The 19,766-nt window shown below is 38.2% G+C and overlaps 2 protein-coding genes and 1 pseudogene across 13 annotated transcripts in view; all 3 read right to left on the bottom strand.

Moving 5' to 3' along the window:
- Positions 1-3,950: 3,950 nt before the first annotated feature.
- Positions 3,951-4,991, bottom strand: LOC107601469 (fibroblast growth factor-binding protein 1-like; annotated as a pseudogene).
- Positions 4,992-6,281: 1,290 nt separating this feature from the next.
- Positions 6,282-8,081, bottom strand: LOC107601468 (fibroblast growth factor-binding protein 2-like). The gene is made up of 2 exons (XM_016293649.1): positions 7,178-8,081; positions 6,282-6,822 (listed from the first exon to the last, which is right to left on the bottom strand). The coding sequence occupies exon 1, from the start codon at positions 7,926-7,928 to the stop codon at positions 7,185-7,187; it is 744 nt and encodes a 247-aa protein (XP_016149135.1). The 5' UTR covers positions 7,929-8,081; the 3' UTR covers positions 6,282-6,822; positions 7,178-7,184.
- Positions 8,082-9,587: 1,506 nt separating this feature from the next.
- The window catches only part of LOC107601491 (prominin-1-A-like), a 56,173-nt gene continuing 45,994 nt past the window's right edge, over positions 9,588-19,766 (bottom strand). For 4 of the 12 annotated variants that reach the window (XM_016293679.1, XM_016293674.1, XM_016293676.1 and 1 more), the window contains 13 exons: positions 18,559-18,705; positions 18,357-18,428; positions 18,092-18,184; positions 16,310-16,327; positions 15,600-15,653; positions 15,419-15,499; positions 15,267-15,335; positions 15,058-15,147; positions 13,273-13,388; positions 12,691-12,714; positions 10,731-10,837; positions 10,156-10,190; positions 9,733-9,765 (listed from right to left, as the gene is read on the bottom strand). In XM_016293679.1, coding sequence (XP_016149165.1) covers positions 10,768-10,837; positions 12,691-12,714; positions 13,273-13,388; positions 15,058-15,147; positions 15,267-15,335; positions 15,419-15,499; positions 15,600-15,653; positions 16,310-16,327; positions 18,092-18,184; positions 18,357-18,428; positions 18,559-18,705 — 834 coding nt within the window. In that variant the 3' untranslated portion in view covers positions 9,733-9,765; positions 10,156-10,190; positions 10,731-10,767. The other 8 variants (XM_016293675.1, XM_016293682.1, XM_016293677.1 and 5 more) reach the window with 7 other exon arrangements.

The raw sequence follows: 19,766 nt of genomic DNA, 5'->3' as shown, positions 1-19,766 counted from the left end.
ATTATGTGGGGGTCAAAGGGTTTGCCTCAGATATTTTACTTGCATTCTTGAGGTATTAACAGATGTGGAATTAGTTAAGGTGCCTGTTACATGTTTTACTTGTACAGTGTACAGCTGAATATTACATTTCTTAACTCAGTATGAGCTACAAAGATGTTGAGACTCTTATAAGATCACATTCTTTTATTATGTGTGGATTCTGTGTGTGGATACAAGCTCTAAATCGCTTTACTAAATCCCAAACACTGGCACTCTCAGCACAAAGCCCTTAATTTTTACCGAGGTCTCCACTATTTCCAGGATGGAATTTATTAAGGTCATTATTTTAGCCAATCAGTGTTCAGAATGTCAGGGTGTGAGATCAGGCCACCTCTGTCCACATAGAAACCCTTCATGAAACCCCACCCTAGAGGACCCACCAGGAAGTAAAGGATCCCCTTGAGAGGTTACATGAGAGCAGTGCTTGAATTGGTGGAATGTTGTTTTTGGAAAGGAGAGGCCACAACATGTGTGAGTGTGTTTAATTTCATAATCACAGGCTGGTATGGCTACCAAAAACCCACAAGATGGTAAAATCGGTTTTGTGTGCTTGAATGTTTTGGTTTATGACTAACCGCTTGTAATGTAGAAAGAGCCGCATCCTGAAATATGTTTATATGTGAAGCTTCAAAACAGTAACTTATTGCTTTCATAGAACATATTCAAACCTCTGTGATTCAGAGGGTTTGTTCGTAAGAAACTGTAAAAGCAAACTGTAATACAACAACAAAATGAAACATTTCCAATTGCAATACCAGTAATTATGCCAAATAATCATAAAAAATAGCTAATGATAAAATTAAGCCTAATTTAGGCTTTTAATTATCATGTTATCTTGACATCTCTCCAGCTCTAAACATTAAGTTAACATAGGCTCATTGGCTTAAAGGGGTCATATGATGCTGCTAAAAATAACATTATTTTGTGTATTTGGTGTAATGAAATGTGTTTATGCAGTTTAAAGTTTAAAAAACACATTATTTTCCACATACTGTACATTATTGTTTCTCCTCTATGCCCCGCCTTTTTGAAACGCGTCGATTTTTACAAAGCTCATCGGTCTGAAAAGCGAGGTGTGCTCTGATTGGCCAGCTATCCAGTGAGCTGTGATTGGCCGAATACCTCAAGCGTGTGACGGAAATGTTACGCCCCTTACCATACTGATGATGCCATGTCCCGGCCGGAGCAACAAGACAAAAACATTAAAACCCATTACAAACGAGGCATTTGTTGCATCCAGTGGGGACATAATTACTGATTATAATGACTTACTGTCTTTTTACATAAATTGATACTGTCATTTAAACATAAAACCCTGTCTGCATTTGTGATCGGAGAAATGACAAACAACAAGCGCTACTCTACACTGCTTAAAACTCGCGTTTGAATCATCAGTGGCAAATCCTTTAAATGAAAACGTACTTACAGTCTGTGAGTCAGAACTGCCGGCATTGTAGTCTACTCTCCCAGGATCAGGAAACGGTCCTCCATAAAATGTGCTGCACACATCTGGATTTGGGTTAAACTGTTCTGGAACAGTGTTGTAAATACAACTTAACCACTGATTTGTAGTCGTGTCCTCTTTTGGAAGACCAAACTAAGTAGTTTCGCTTTCACAACGAAAAACACTGCGGCCTAGCGTGAGCGAAAGCCACGGCTTAGCGTGAGCTGAGGCCGGGCTAGAATGAGCAAAGGCGGCGGTGTCGAGAACGGCGTGCCTGGCGGATTCGACGAAGGAGCGGCAACCACATGTGACGACCCCGGGCTTCGTCCACGGTGAAAGCCGATCCGGCGATCCACAGCACTAAGTTGATGTATTCCCTCAGCGACCTGCACGGATCAGCTCTAGGCATGACGAAGCGGATATCGTCTTCTTTTGGAAGACCAAACAAAGTAGTTTCGCTTTCACAATGAAACACACAGCGTCTTCATGACATGGCGGCAGCGGCAACAATACTACAGCGAGAATAAAAGTTACGCCTTCTTTCTTTGCGTGAACATATGGGCGGCGTTATGCAAATCTTCCCACATAGTGACGTAGATATGTGGGGGCGTGTTAGAACGAGCCGTTTTAAGTAGGCGTGGCTGACTCAACTTTTATAAAGAATATCTCTTTGGATTTGAGACTTTAGTCTTTGCAACTTTACAGATCTTCTTTATGCACCAAGAGCTTGTAACACTCCAAAGAGAAAGGAAAATTTGAAATCGCATCATATGACCCCTTTAAGAATTGTGGTGTATTGTGGCCTCAGCATTTGATCACCCATCAGAACTTACAGAATAATGGTTTCCAAGAATTCTTCTAATGACTAGTAGGAAAGAAGCACATGACCTCAGATGGAATGCAAGGATCACTGTTGGAGTGATTAATCTGTTAAACCACTAAAGTCATTCAGTGTTTCTACTTGACAGTACATGCAAGACCAAACAGCCACTCTTCACCTGAGATAAAGCTATCATGTTGAGATGCAGTTGAATTAGATTTTATTTTTATATATATTTCAAAATTGTATATATATTTATTAAATGTTCATTTATCTTCTAATGACTAGTAGGAAAGAAGCACATGACCTCAGATGGAATGCAAGGATCACTGTTGGAGTGATTAATCTGTTAAACCACTAAAGTCATTCAGTGTTTCTACTTGACAGTACATGCAAGACCAAACAGCCACTCTTCACTTGAGATAAAGCTATCATGTTGAGATGCAGTTGAATTAGATTTTATTTTTATATATATTTCAAAATTGTATATATATTTATTAAATGTTCATTTGTTAGTTTTAGCTTATTTCATTTAAAAAATGTTTTAATACTTTGCACATAAAATTTCTCTCTCTCTCGCTCTCTCTCTCTCTCACGCACACACATATTTAAATACCTCCATCAATAGGATTAGGTTTGATATCTATCTGGGTCAAAATAATAAGAGCAAAGTATTAAATTCTACAATTGCCAGTTTCCATGCTTGGAACAACCTTTCCAAACGGTCATGAACATTCCTATTCAGGTGAGAATAAGAGCTAATTGAGAAAACAAAAGAAAAAGAATTAAGGCATTTTATTCAAGAGATCACTCAGTAAGATTACAAACACCAATAACCACTTTCATATGATAAATTCTTCCTCTATTACACATCAACTTTAAGTCTCTATACACCAAACATGCCAACACAGGTTTTCTTTTGTCACGGTGGGGATTTTATTGAATTGTAATATTTCACACAAATGTTTACACATTTTTGTTCAAGAGATTATTTTTAGTAGGCCTATGTATCCTGAGACATTTTTTTTGTGTGGAGCCCATTGGCTCCTCCCAGGGGCGTAGCCATCATTTCAGAAGTGAGGGGGACAGAAATGGTATATATATATAACATTACAATATCAAATTTCTGTAATCTATATAACCAACCAGTCAGCAGTTTTTGATCAGTAAGATTTTTAATGTTTTATAAAAAGTCTCTTATGTTCACCAAGCCTGCATTTATTTGATCCAAAATACAGCAAAAGCAGTAATGTTGTGAAATATTTGTACTATTTAAAAAAACTGCTTTCTATTTGAATATATTTTTAAATGATTGCTGTGATCAAAGCTGAATTTTCAGCATCATTACTCCAGTCTTCAGTGTCACATCCTTCAGAAATTATTATAATATGCTGATTTGCTGCTCAAGAAACCTTTTTTTAATTATTATTATTATTATTATTATCAATATTTAAAGTTGAGTAAATTTTTTCAGGATTCTTTGATGAATAGAAGGATCCATAGATCAGTATTTATGTGAAATAAAAAGCTTTTGTGACATTATACACTATACCATTCAAAAGCTTAGAGTCGGTATAATTGTAATATTTTGGAAAATAAATTATAGAAAGTAACACTTATTTACACATCCCTCGCTTAACCCCATAGGTGATTTCAGGTTTTATAGCCTATTCTTGTGTGGACAGTTTCAGAAGAACCACTGATTTTTTTTCTTCATTCAAACCAAAATGCAAACACAGTAAATACATTAGATTTGGATTAATTAAATTTTTTGGGGGGGATTATGGCCATATTTATGTAATGGAATTCAAGTTAATTTAAAGTGCTAATAATGAATCACAAAATAGGGGGAAAAATAGGAGTGCAAGAAGTTAATTTCATTCAGAAATTTGCCTTGAAAAAAAGTTTTTCAAAGTCATGAGCATTCATCATTCTCAAGCATCAAGAAGAGGAATGCGCACAGTGAAGACCAGGCTCTGCTGCAGTATTCTTCGGCCACTTTCAGCCTCTCGATCCGGGCAGGACAGTGAGTATTCCCCGCGGTGGGCGGTAACGTGTCCTTCAGTCTGAAATGCGCTTCCGCGGGCGCGCTCCGGCACATACCGGCTTTGACCATCACCGTAGAGTCGCGACACAGTCTCCTCTGCTTTTTCAGGGAACGGGTGATCTGTTTCCAGTAGGCTTTGGTATTAGATGCGTACTGTTCACATGCTGTGGGCTTCGCTACATATTCGCAGCTGAAAGTCTTTGGCCCGTTTTTGCACGTGACTCCCAATACAAACGCATCACCCCCGCGCTCCGTCCTTCAGTGAGAATCTCCCTCTCAGATCACTTTCATTCCGTTGACCTCTTCTTTTGCCCTTCCCATCTGCCTGCGCTCTCCTCCCTCTGTCTCTCAGGCTGTTCACCTGTACGAGCTGCTGCATGATACAGGCGAAGATCAGAACAAGAGCAATGGCTGTCACGCGTTTCATGTCCTCATCGGAATTATTTTCAAACAACTGCAGGAACAACTTGACGTGACATTTGTAGTCACAAATGGTTTTGTTGAAAATAAATGAACTCTTTTGGTATAACAATACACGAGAGCTGTGAAATCTTTGGTTTTGCACCTGAAGTTCGTGTGTGCCATTTATAGAGCATCTCGCGCACGCACCTCCCTCAGACTTCACATTCTTGAACGCGTCTAGTTCTAGGATATTATATGGCAAAGCTTTGACTTGATGGCATGTCTAGGTTTATTTATAGATCATAACTTATCAGCATAGTACAAATAGTAACTTACATGTGAATGTTCTACCAAACTGTTATAACTTGAGGACTGTAAATAACTTTATAATACATGTGAAGTCCTGACCAAAGATTCGTTTCCGCGAATCGGTTCTTTTGAACAGTCGGACTCGGAAAGAAAAGGATATGGGGTACGACGATGGACGTTGGGTAAATGCTACTTTCTCGATGTAAAGACGTACAATAATGCAACAATGACCAAAATAAACACGTCTGAACAGCTAATAATGCAGTATTTAAAAATGAAAATGAATAACCTACCATGCACTAATGAAACGGTCCTCTTCTCAGCAATGGCGAAATGTTATTTAGCCATCTATGACTGAACAAAGCCGAGCCATTGCTGGCAGTGGCCCAGACTCTACAGCCAGATCCGGGTGAGTTACGCTGAACAAGAATCGACCCGTAGTAGAAAACATGTGCAAGAGCGAGCTTCAGGTCATAGCCTAGGCCTACTTCATGCCGATGCTAAGTCTGAGCCGCAGGCGCCATGGGGCTGCCGAGCTCGAGGCGATTAGCCTTCTACAAGCTAACTGGATTGTCATCATACTCGGTTATTCGGGTATCAAAATGATATACAAAGTTCTCAGTCATAAACAATTTGAATGGTTCATGTGTAACTTCCAAGTCGACAACTCGTATTTGCAACCGTTTAATAGCTGGGAGAGGTTAGGACGATTCTAGGGCCCGGCGAGGGAGAGGTGGACCGAAAGCGATTTCCCCCTCCCCCCCCGAACACGGCGGCCTGAGTCAATATGCTGTTCAGGGGGCCCAGAAACCATAGCGGCGCCCTTGACTATCAGCTCACCGTGTTCTCAGCTCAAATTGAATCGGACACGCTCGAAAGTACGGTTCTCGTTTCGAATCTTGAGTTGTTGACTCGAAAACAGCTCGGACCCATTCGTCAAAGAATTGTTCAGATCGATTAATTAATTTAATCGATTCAACTGATCGAAAAGCTCCGACTCAAAAGAACGATTAACGAATCAAACACAGCTATTTGCAATTGCCAGCACACACCGCATCTTTTAACTGAAACTATTGGCCTATATGTATTTTTATTCACTCTCACTTGATAAAATTGTATGTTAATAGCCTAAATCTGATGCATTCTAGAACAGTAGGCTACACAATAGTGCCATCTGCTGTCACACTCATGTAAATCATCCCCACAAAAAGCAAAGGTAGAGAGCCAAAATTTATTCAGGGCAAACAAACAAACGAAAAAAAAACCTCTTTATAAATTTGAGTATTACCTACTCAACTATAAAATGTAGGCTAGTAGACACAAATACATATTCATGTACATTATACATTTTCACATTGATATATTACAGTCTGAAGTGACCTGTGGCTCCACAGCTTTCAGAAATGCTGACCCAATTGGTCAGCACTCATAAATATATAAGATAGCATGATTAATACACATATAGCATTCAGTACACATGATAAGATGAAGTTCCTCATCATATAGTTTACATTTGGAGAAGAATACATGCCAGCATTATGTGGAATTATCTAAATTCATTGATAATCTTGTCTATTCTGATATGTACATTAGAGTCTGTAACTCTATTTGTCATACATAAGGATATATTAATAGTGTTCCCAAAGTCCTGTCAGTCTTAACAAACACCTTCATTTCTCCCCGTCAGTCCAAAACCTTCATGCTGTTAAGACATTTGGAGTTATCTTAAATGGGTTTTGTTGTCTGCGGAAATGTGAGTGATTACAGTAATATAAAGAGAAGACGCACAGGTTTCAGATTTGCAACAACTTATATCTTCAGATTTTCAACATTATATTGCAAGGAGGAAAATTATGCTATTTTCTTTGAATTTGCCAGACTTCTGATTCATTAGCCACTATAGGTAAACTAGAAGAATAACAAAGTGCAGTAAAATATTTGCGATACAAACCAGTGAATATTTATGATTATGATAATGAACTAAAATAATATGAAAAATACCAGTCTGCAATATCAAGCAGCATAACAGACTTGCACATTCAGTTAACAAATGTGCCAACCGCTCTTACGTTAAAAAACAAGGTGGATATGATTTGGTCATTTAAAAAAATCCTACCCTTTTCTTAGTTTCTGAACCACCCAATGACGAAGGAACAGACACCCTGAAAAGAGCGCCAGCAGTAATCCTGGGCAAGTTTCTTGGCCTCACTCGTGGGTACCGGAGTAGTTGGTCGTGGCATAGTTGGTTTGGGTGTAGTGATTTTCCTCTGTTTGGTGGATTTGACAGCTTTGGGTTGATTCGGCTTGTCCTGAGCAGTTCTGGCTGATTGGGCTCTTAATATTTGTGGTCTCGTAGGCTTTGGCCTCTTCTCTCGTCGTCTCTGTTGTGATCTCATCTGCACGGGTCTGTCAGTGGCTGGTCTGTAGGGCCTGTCCGTTGGCTTGGTGTCTGAAGAGGATGCGCTTGTGAAGACCATCTGGGCCTCATCCGAAGCTCTCCTGCACATGAGAGGCTTGAGGATGCGCTGGCCCTGGCAAGCATTCGGCAGCTTGCGGAGGTCCCACATGATCTGCCTGAAATAATGCAGTGGGTTGTTGTTGTAAGAGCGGCAGACCTGAGGCTTGCCCTGGTACTCGCACCAGTAAGAGCGCTCCAGGCCCAGGCAAGTAATGCGGAGCTTAGTGAGATCGCCTTGTCCTGTCACACTCAAGCTGCATTCATCTCTGGTGCCTTTGGTAAGAAACTCGATCAGGTCTTCCCAAACGTTCCTCTTGTATCCTGTCTTGATGTCGTCGTGATCCTGGCTCTGAACGAGAGCTGCCCGGAGGCAGCATGTAAGCAGGAGTGTGCTTGTGATTGTCCACATGTTGTGAGGCGCTGACACTGGCGGAGGGACTTCTGACTCCAGTATTTAAAGGCTTTGGTCACAAAAAGGGTATTTTGAGGTTAAAAAAAAGTTGCCCCACAAGCTGGCTTCCCGCCCGGGGGAATGTTTTGTTTGGTTGGCCATCTGAGGACTGTCAATAAGAAGCAGGGACACATGTGTAACCAATTGAGAAAATGCTCAGACACAGTAAGTGGAACAGAGAGCGCTCCTTCACAACCGCAATTCTGGAACTTTTTCAGCATTTTTTGTGTAATTCACAGTACACCGCAGCTATATTAGTTTTCGAGTCATGCTTTGTGTTTATGATGTTGGGAAACAATCTGTCCATGCTTACCATCAAGAAATTTTAATCTTGGGTTATGCGAGTACTTAAAAAAGAACCAGTTTAGTGGACTTCCTTGTGTGACCGTACAATCTTAAAAATATAGGTTCTTTACTGGCATTGATGGTTCCATGAAGAACCTTTAACATCCCTGGAACCTTTCCATTGCAAAAAGGTTTTTATAGTGGAAAAAGTTTCTTTAAGATTTTAAAAAATGTCCTTCACATGTAGAAAAAAAGAGGTTCTTTTAAAAACTGAATGCCAACCTGATGTAACATGTTGGTTCAAATGTTATAAAATGTTTTATTTCTCTCACTAAACTATTAAAACATTTCTATAATAAAAAATATAAGTTAAAGTTTACAATAAGAGGTATGAAGTCACAAGGTGACTATGCAATTATATGTTTTTCATTTTTTTACTCTTAGGCAGAAATGTACAGGCATTTCATACTAAACATACAGTATTGACTTGATTTTGACAGTTCTACATGAAGGATCATACTCTGATTTGGAACATGTCAGGCACACGATTGGATAATTATATAAACATATTCACTTAAAGAAATGAGGAATGGAGTTAGAGGCCATTAGTGAAAAAGTGTGTCTGAATTACGACAGACACATTGACCTGATCTGTATTTTTCAAGCAATCAATCGTATCTGGAAGTAGGGGGCCCTTGTAACTGATGCAGGAATTCAAATGTAAACATCCAGAACAAGTCAGCTCAACTAGAATCAAAGGATCTGTGACTGTGTTAGAGGCCAATTACAGCTTATATTTTTGGCTTCCTTTGCAGCGTTTTACTGTCTTCCACAAGTCCCAGACTTTCTTTGCCTGTCTAACTCATGGAGACTTTTCTGGAGAAAACTGACAGAAACAGATGACAAAGGTTAAGGCCCATTCACACGAAGGCCAATAACTATATAAAAATATATAGTTTTATATAAGATAGTTTTAAAAATCGTTCTAAATTTAAAAGCATATCAGAGTCCCCACCACGATTTTAATAATAAAGCACAGAGGAATGATATCACTGGAATTACTTTCACACTTGATGAATGATGAAAACAATGAATCAGAACTAATCAGAATTCATCCTGTTCTCAGAATCACAGTTATTATTCTTGGTGTGAACTTGCCTTTATATTAAAAACAAACCTACTTTAATGGAGCAAAATCATTATACATTTATTTTGGGTATGGGGTAGAAATCAGTGTAGAGCTCTGTATACAAAATGACAACAAAAGTGACAAAAATGCCCCAGATATTTTAAATGTTCAAATGAAATTTCCCATTTGTTATTTAACATTGGATGTAGTTAATTCTATTCTAGGCCTGTCTAGTATTGGCTTTAAACACACATTTCAATTAATTGTCAAAATTGACAACAATCTTCACTGATGTGATGGGAACGTGGACAACAGGTCCCAGCTTCAAGTATGTGAGTTTCCTTTTTTTTAAGAGCTGAGCCTGCGTTTCACAGAGAGAGTCTGTGGTAAAGAAAAAATACATAGTGAGAAGAAAACATTAGTCTTGTACAATGCATACAATATTTTTGTTAGTTTTTATAAACTTTTTATTCTGTTTTGTGCAGTGGTTCTCAACCAGGGTAAGGGGACCCGCTACTTAAAATAAGACAAAACAAGCATTCAAATAAGTTAAAACAACTAAAAATCAAGATATGGCTTGTTTTGATTCACCCCCTCAACAACAGCTTTTTTTCTGCAGATAGATATAAGATATTGAAAAAACAAAATCACAAACAACTTGGAAAAATCATGAGGCTTTTGAATATTGTTGCGGACAGTGGGGGGCCTTGGGGTCAAAAAGGTTGAAAAGCACTGGTTTAATGTAAAACAAGGTCAATTTAAACAACTTACATTCCACAAAGGTTTAATTCCAGTTTCCAATATCACTGTATGAGAAAAGAAACGAATATCGCAGAATTACACACGCTGCACAGTTTCAAAATGAATGATAAATGGCAAAGACTGATACGAATGAACTGGTGCACATGAGACATGAGAGGGGAGATGAGATTTTAGACCAAGGGAAAGAAATAAAACACACAGTGAGCGCTGACATCTATCTGTTTGCAGAGCTGTCAGGAATGTATGAAGTCAAACATGGGTGGATCACAATGATACGAGCGAGTGGTTAGTGATGGACCCTAAAAAACACAATTCACACAAAGCTTTGCAGAGCTGTCAGCAGTTATCCTGGTGGAATGCTTCTGAAGATGGGATGCAAAAACTAAACATGCTGTTGGTGTAATGACAGAAAAAAACAAAACAAATATTTTAAAGTGCATGTCAATAGAGGATACAGAAGTGAAAATGTTAGGCAATCAAACAAATGCATACTAAAATAGCTATGTAATTAATTTGGACAGGAGGAGTGCTTGTTATAAAGAGAAAGATCAAGTCCATTTGCTCTCATTTGCAGCTCTCAGTACCTTTCTGTAGTTACAAAACAGACTGTCCTCCTCAGAGTCACCAGTCGGCATGGCGCGGGGGCGCAGAGGCCCGTGGGAATCGAGTCATAGTGTCATAGGTAGGGATGCTTGAGGCACAAAGGGAAAAAATGTCAGGCCTGGAGTGTATTTAAAATCCACACACACCACTGAGATGCCCCCCATTATCTCTCCATCCGTCTTTAACCCATCAATAGAAGATCAGGACGGGGCTTTTAAAATGACACATATAGCACTACTACTAATAAAGGTGCTGTAAGTAATTTTTATTTGAAACGACTCACATAAAAATGTCCTACCACCTGACAGAAATCACATGTATCCGTGATAGCACTAGGTTAAAAAAATAACCAATCTGAAAACAGCCAATTAGAAACTCTGTTATCGCCTACTACAGCACATTTACTAGTATAACCGTTTTAATTTTAAATTCTAATCAAGCAATTCCATTCTTGAAAATGTGTGAAAAAACCTTATCATCACTTTATTATGTCTTAGTATAAGTGCTAAGACCTAATCAGTCTAAAATTGTGATATCTAATACATAAACTACCATTCAAAAGTTAGGGGTAATATTTTTTTTTATTAATATTTTTTTAAATAATAGTAAATAAATCTATTTCAAATACATCTTCTTTTGAACTCTGTGTGCATTAAAGGATCTTGAAAAATAATGTATCTGAGCTTCCATAAAACTATTAAGCAGCACAACTACTTTCAACATTGATTATAATACAAATGTTTCTTGAGCAGCAAATCAGCATATTAGAATGATTTCTGAAGGATCATGTGACACTGAAGACTGGAGTAATGATGCTGAAAATTCAGCTTTGCCATCACAGGAATAAATTACATTTAAAACGTATTAAAACAAATCTATTTTACATTGTAACAATATTGTTTTTGCTATACTTTTTAATCAAATAATTGCTCGCTTTTTTCAAAAATCTCATTGACCCAAATTTCTGAATGATAGTGTTTGAATGTATCCAAGTTCTGTGTCATTCTAGCACACCATCCTGACCTCTGTTACATGCTTTGCTGTTGAAACACATCATTAGTGATGAGTTGGAGAGAAAGACCATTCTCAGCCATAGCAGTCCAGTGAGAATTTCAAGAGTCATGCGAGAAGACAAAAATTTGAATACATGCACAAACGTGAATTCTGCCAGTCAATAAATTCTGCGAAATCTAATGTATGCAATGTTAACATAAATTAAAGTATCATGCAAGAGTGCAAAACACAAATTCTGCATTACTGCTATTGAGTTAGTCAACATGCAAGCACTATTTTAACAATGACAAAAAGAAAAAGGAAATATCAGACTCCCAGGTGCTCATTTGTGCAAAGGGCAACTTCAGACTGCGCATGCATCAGACCTCTGATACCTAATTATCACCTCAATCGTTCCACCCAATGCATGCAGTTTATTAGTGTAACACGCAGGGTGTATGGTTCTGATTACCTTGCCATTACAGGATTTTGGATACATTCTAAATGTTCATTATAATAACCATTATTACCAATTTCCATACCGAAATAAAACATTACATAGACAAAAATGTAAACGAAACATGATGTGACATGAGAGAAATGGCATGTGACTATGGACAAGCTTCATTTGAAAGCATTCTTGAAAAATGTACACGGAAGATAGAGTATGAAACGGTATAAACTGCAAACATATCTTGTAAAATGTACAGCAATAGTTTTGAAGTGTGCTCATAAGGTCTCTGTTTTAACAGCCCTTCATGTTAAACAAGGGAGCTTCAAAGATAACACACCAACACAAGCAGCGCCCTTCATCTGAGAAGCATTCCCAGGCTTAGAGCTTAAACCAGCACCATTAAGCAGAATTTTGTTTTTATGTACAAAACAGGAAAGGGATATCGTTTTAGCAGTAAAGTCGACAGCAAAAGTATGAGGGGAAAACCAGCTTACGTTTTCATGGGAATTGTCTCAATGCTAAAAAGATACAAGACAAGCAAAAATGTTACAGAGATGCACTGTAGTGGTGGACAGAGACATCACACGGATGTCAAAATGGACATCTCTGGTCAAGACACTTGGTGACTTGTCAATCGCAATGATTCTCGACTGTAAACACATGAATGCTCGAAAAACGCTAAAACAAAACACTGTTTGTACAATATATACATGTAGTTCTCATAAAGTGCAAAGTGCTGGACAGAAAGACGAAGAATGAAGAAAGATGGAAATAGCAAGAATGGTTATCATAAGGTGAAATGCCAAGTCCCTGACACAGAGGAACTAGAAAGAAGAGCACAGAGAGAGGAAAAAAGATTTATTAACTACTCTGGGCAAAAGAAAGAAAAGAACGAAGCATTTGCACTTTCATATATTATGCATATTATTCATTGTACAACAGTTAGCTCCAGTCCTGTCATCGGTTTTCTTTAGCAGAGTAAAACAATATACAAACAATATTAACTTTGCTTATGGAACTGTAATCATTGGGGTGCTAAATAACAATCGCAAACTTGGTGTATTTGGGATACTTACTCGTCATAGACATCCTCTGTGTCCATTCTGCGGTAGAACTTGGCAAGTTTGACGGACAGGATAATGCTAGGGAGCAGAAACAGTGTGGAACAGCCTAATCCAAACCAGAATGTGTTCTGCAATAAATAAACAAGATTAAAGCCACCCAAAAACTGCACTCCGCTTAACCATAAATGCCACTTTGATCAACATACTCTCCATACATGTATTTCTTCTGACAAGAAGCTTTTCCAAAATACAGAAAGTGGATCTCTAGCATAAGAGGTTATCTATATAAACGAACGTTCACATTCAATCGATTGGATGCAACATGTCCAGCCATGCGACAAAATGTAGAGAAAAGTTTAACAAATAGGTTTAAGTTTATGCAAATAAGTAGCCATCAGGATTCATTGACTGCAACTTACAAAGACCTCAGATGAGGGCTTCGGATCAACGTACAAAACCGTCAAATATTACCCTTATATTGTAACATTGTTGTACTGTACAGTATATTACTCTTTCCCAGATATATATTATAGCTGGACATTACTTTGATATACTTGTCTCTTGCTGATAACTGAATACCTCCTAATTGTAACAAGCATTGCCTGTAAAGCTGTTTTGCTTTGAAAAGTGCTATACAAATACTTGAACAGAATTGAACGGACTGCCAACCTAGTGTAATAATGAAAAACAAAACAAAAATAAACAAACAAAAACAACCAGGCTGAGGTTAAACACTTTAACTTTACGTTCTTTCTGCTGCAGTCAGAGAATTATACTGGGGTCAATCTTTGGGTGTCTGTGGAACGAGCAGCTAGCCACTAATTACTACAGCTAGTTAGCAGCCTGAATGCTTCCTGCCCTTACTAGTTATGATGTACAACATTTCGTGTGTGTGCCCTGGTATCCCCTACATTATGGGGACCAAATGTCCACAAGTATAGTAATACAAGTAAATTTGGACCTTGTGGGGACATTTTTTTTGGGTCCCCATAAGGAAAACATCTTATAAATCAAAATCTAAAACAGCAGAAAGTTTTCGGTGAGGGCTAGGTTTAAGGTAAGGGATAGAAAATACAGTTTTTACAGTATAAAAATCATTACTATCACATGATTTCATAATCATTATTATGGAATGTACCCATAAAAGATGGAAACCAGTGTGTGTAGCGAAATCTGAAAAAAAAAACCTTCTTTTGGAGAAGTCCTCATTTGTAAAACAGTACAAAAACGAAGTAAATGACACAGAAGTCCTATCCTCTTCCAAAGGATCATTTCAGTTAAGCCGACCCCAATCATAGAATGCAATTGCTTCGGTGCTGAATTTTCAGCAGCCATTACTCCAGACTTCAGTGCCACATAATTCTGTAGAAATCATTCTAATATGCTGATTTTCTTAAAGTCTTCTTTTTTTCTTAAAAAAAAAATATTACTGACCCTAAACATTTGAAAGGGTTGTCTAGCTCTTTAAACAAATAGTTTACCCGTAAATAACAATTTTGTGATATTGTTCCGACCACATTACTGATCATTTTATTTCTTCACAAAATGCTTCAGAGGACTTGGAATACATAGTGAATGAGTAGTAGGCCTTCTTTTATGCTGTTTTTATTAGTGCCTTTTGTACTCTTTTAAGCTTTGGCAATATAAATCACCATCCATATTAACTGTATGTAAAACCAAACACAGTTTTTTTATTTAATGGATGTCAAAAAATAACGGGGTTGGAAGGACATGAGGGTGAGTAAATGATGAGAACAGTTTCATTTCCAGTGGTTCTAGTACCGATGGCCATCTTACCATTGAATCCAGCAGGAAACTGCAGCCTAGGATCTCGGCCGTGTCCACAATGTTGCTGAGTGGTTTACAGGTAGCGACCTCCAGGGCCAGCTACAATGAGGCAGCAAAACAAAAGGGTTTCAAAACAAAATAATGCAGAAGAACTACCCGATCGTCACCAATCTAACATTAATGCTATTTCAGATAGATAATACAGTTAAAATACTCACAGACGTTCTGATCCAGTCAATATACTGCTTGAAATAGCCAATAATAGTCTGCTTGTATTTCTCTGTTTCCTGTTTGAGCATATATTAACCATCAGTACAATACAACTATACACCAATCATTTCAGACATGTTTTTTTTTTCTTTCACACTACCTGATTGACCACAAATGTTGCATTGTGTGAAATTAGGAACTGGGTGGCATCAACGGCTGCTAATACGTCACTAACTCTGACCTAAAAACCAATGCATTTACTGCTCATCAGAAAGCATGTTCTGAAATGCATCTGTTGTGATATTTTTAAACTGGTGGCAGTTTTAAAATGAGCAACTTACAGGCAGGTCTGAGGACGTCCTCTCCAGAAATCTGATGCTCTGATTAAGTGTGCTCTTTAATAGGAAATATAATAGACACAAAGCAACAATCATGTCCAAATGATCTATAATCTAAAATGCTTATAAAATGGTACAAAAAGAAAAACTGTAAATGACCATTTTGGAAACATAAACTGACAATCGAAGGGAATCAGCAGGGTGACAAAATGCCATGCAAACTGATAGTTGCATTACATGCATCACATGCACATTATGTCACAAATAAATAAAGAATGTGATACAAAACTGTTGTACTATATGATATATTTGGCACACAGGGGGAATCATTTGATGAACTTTATATTTCACATAAGATCATATCTATCAGTGGTATAGCAACTAGTATGGACTGGAAAATAAATTTTAAATTTTTGCATTCCAGTCAAGCAAATGCTTTAACCAATGGTGTGAAAACAACAGAAAACATCAACATTTTCTGTTTGATGCCACTAGATGGACATAAATTCAACATTTCACCTTTGACCAGTTTTTGAATCTGTAAATATTCAAATTTACACATCTGGAAGTTTAAAAAACATGCCACTAGGACAAAGACATGATTAAGGCTGCTCTAAAAAGATGCTTGTTTTTTCCATTATGTTATAACAGAGAAACCATACCAAAAGGAGCAAACAACTTGCAGGTTATGCAGCTATGGCTGGCAGGCTTACCCTTGCTTTCACATATTTCTCGGAAGCCATAAATCAAGTTGAATGTGTTAAAGAAAATAAAAAAAAGACATTGTTTAAAATCAGGTACGAACAGAAATATGAACATCTTTGAGAAGTTTTTCATTAACAATCAGTCCCACTTGTAGAATAGAAACGGTTCAACAGAAACATTCATGGATAAGAAGGTAATCATTCAAATGAGCATCAATGAAACAGGGATAGATTACCATGGACTGCTCCAGTGGGATGACTTGCTGGATGTGGATCTGCCTTATAGTATTAGCGTGTCCCTTTAATGAGGTCTGCAAGGTCCCTTTAGACTGCAAAAGAGAGAGATATAGTGTAAATGAGAATTAGCCCAAGAAACATTCATACAGGTATTAACCATGCCACTGAATTTCATGTAATATAGGGAATAATACAATTTTATACTCCTTTTAGAATGATTTTAATTGGACCAAACATAAATCTTATAAACCTCATAAATCTTACCAACTGATCAGCTTGAGCATCAAGTTGACTAGCGAAATCAACTAGATGAATGCGAGTCACTCCTTTATTAACCTGAAAAGATGAACAGAAACAGATGAGAAACTGTGGGTTCTCATGTACAGTCCCCTATCTGGGACTGTACATGCACCAAAGCATATGGTTCAAAAGTTTCAATTAAAATGTGTTTATGTATGTTATGTACCTCCTCCAAATAGGCAGCAAAGTCAATCTCATTAATCCCAGTTTCAGTGAAACTGATGAGATTCTGTTTGCCTTCTGACTCCAGAAGAATGATGTCACGCAGGTCCACCTTCAACCCTTCAAACTTCCTTGACACATCCTTGGAGTACTGCAGAAAGAAAAGAGGCTCTGCATATAATTCTGACATGAGTTTAGGAAATTTGGATGGATTGTCATGAGGAAATATTCTAGAACATTCAGTCTGACCAGTGGGACCACAAGTAAAATACAATAACTTACAAAAAATAAAAAATATAAATAATTTTTTTCAAGAGTGTTACTGAAAATAGTGAATGGTGTGCATTTCCTTTAAGACACAATCCATAGTGCGTGCCTCCATTTGAGGACCTGAGGACATGCATGATTGATACAGTTTGTGCATGAGTGAGGTGCGTGCACATTTAGTTTTTGAGGAAACTAAAGGTGCTCATTGAGAGGCTTTGCTTTGATACCTTTGATACATTAAATGAATGTGGTATGTTGTGTGGTCGAGAAGCACGTGCATTCAGCTCTTGAGTGAGTTGAATGCACTCGTTGCTCTTATTTCTTTGTGAAAAAGCATAGATGGAGTGCTTTCGACTCTTGAGGAAGCAGGATTTGCTTATCGTATACATTTGTGGTATTACTGAGAGGGAAGGTAGAAGCCTGGTTCTTTGCTTCACCTTCACCCGAGATATTAGACAGTGTTTGCATGAGTGCGTTCGCCTCTCATGGGAGTTGAATGGGCTCATAGCGATGCATTCACGGCAGTGGATTCTGTTCTTGCTTGGTTCTCGAGGGATTCTAGCCTTTGTGCAGAGCACATTTGGCTCTTGTGGAAGCTGAATGCATGGTGCGCGATGCAGTTGCGGTGAAATTGACAGCCTACGTTAAAGAAAATAAAAAAAAAGACATTGTTTAAAATCAGGTACGAACAGAAATATGAACATCTTTGAGAAGTTTTTCATTAACAATCAGTCCCACTTGTAGAATAGAAACGGTTCAACAGAAACATTCATGGATAAGAAGGTAATCATTCAAATGAGCATCAATGAAACAGGGATAGATTACCATGGACTGCTCCAGTGGGATGACTTGCTGGATGTGGATCTGCCTTATAGTATTAGCGTGTCCCTTTAATGAGGTCTGCAAGGTCCCTTTAGACTGCAAAAGAGAGAGATATAGTGTAAATGAGAATTAGCCCAAGAAACATTCATACAGGTATTAACCATGCCACTGAATTTCATGTAATATAGGGAATAATACAATTTTATACTCCTTTTAGAATGATTTTAATTGGACCAAACATAAATCTTATAAACCTCATAAATCTTACCAACTGATCAGCTTGAGCATCAAGTTGACTAGCGAAATCAACTAGATGAATGCGAGTCACTCCTTTATTAACCTGAAAAGATGAACAGAAACAGATGAGAAACTGTGGGTTCTCATGTACAGTCCCCTATCTGGGACTGTACATGCACCAAAGCATATGGTTAAAAAGTTTCAATTAAAATGTGTTTATGTATGTTATGTACCTCCTCCAAATAGGCAGCAAAGTCAATCTCATTAATCCCAGTTTCAGTGAAACTGATGAGATTCTGTTTGCCTTCTGACTCCAGAAGAATGATGTCACGCAGGTCCACCTTCAACCCTTCAAACTTCCTTGACACATCCTTGGAGTACTGCAGAAAGAAAAGAGGCTCTGCATATAATTCTGACATGAGTTTAGGAAATTTGGATGGATTGTCATGAGGAAATATTCTAGAACATTCAGTCTGACCAGTGGGACCACAAGTAAAATACAATAACTTACAAAAAATAAAAAATATAAATAATTTTTTTCAAGAGTGTTACTGAAAATAATGAATGGTGTGCATTTCCTTTAAGACACAATCCATAGTGCGTGCCTCCATTTGAGGACCTGAGGACATGCATGATTGATACAGTTTGTGCATGAGTGAGGTGCGTGCACATTTAGTTTTTGAGGAAACTAAAGGTGCTCATTGAGAGGCTTTGCTTTGATACCTACAGATTCATGCTTAAATGAATGTGGTATGTTGTGTGGTCGAGAAGCACGTGCATTCAGCTCTTGAGTGAGTTGAATGCACACGTTGCTCTTATTTCTTTGTGAAAAAGCATAGATGGAGTGCTTTCGACTCTTGAGGAAGCAGGATTTGCTTATCGTATACATTTGTGGTATTACTGAGAGGGAAGGTAGAAGCCTGGTTCTTTGCTTCACCTTCACCCGAGATATTAGACAGTGTTTGCATGAGTGCGTTCGCCTCTCATGGGAGTTGAATGGGCTCATAGCGATGCATTCACGGCAGTGGATTCTGTTCTTGCTTGGTTCTCGAGGGATTCTAGCCTTTGTGCAGAGCACATTTGGCTCTTGTGGAAGCTGAATGCATGGTGCGCGATGCAGTTGCGGTGAAATTGACAGCCTACCATCTGTGGATCGAGTCACACTGTTTGTCGAGGCAGATAACCGGACCGTTCATGTGGATTGTAGGTGGAGCATGGAAGTGACCTGCCGGGAAATGTTTTCCCTTTCAGGAATTCAATGTTGTTTCTAATTCTTTATACAAATAAGAAACGGTAATATGAAAGAGTTGAGCTCCTACACTCTGTGGTTCAGTTTCTGCGGTCACCCTTGCAGTGAGGCGGGATCAAGCACGGGGGTTGTAAGAGGGGCACGGGAGGAGTAGAAAGTTTCCGTTCAAGCCCCTCTTGTTACCTCTCTTAA

This window comes from Sinocyclocheilus grahami, unplaced genomic scaffold (assembly GCF_001515645.1).
Source record: "Sinocyclocheilus grahami isolate Dianchi unplaced genomic scaffold, SAMN03320097.WGS_v1.1 scaffold306.1, whole genome shotgun sequence".
Classification (NCBI taxonomy): Eukaryota; Metazoa; Chordata; class Actinopteri; order Cypriniformes; family Cyprinidae; genus Sinocyclocheilus; species Sinocyclocheilus grahami.
This window is presented reverse-complemented; position numbering and strand designations above follow the sequence as displayed.

Coding starts and splice junctions, on each gene's coding strand:
- LOC107601468 (XM_016293649.1), bottom strand. CDS start 7,928: ATGTGGACAATCACAAGCACACTCCTGCTTACATGCTGCCTCCGGGCA.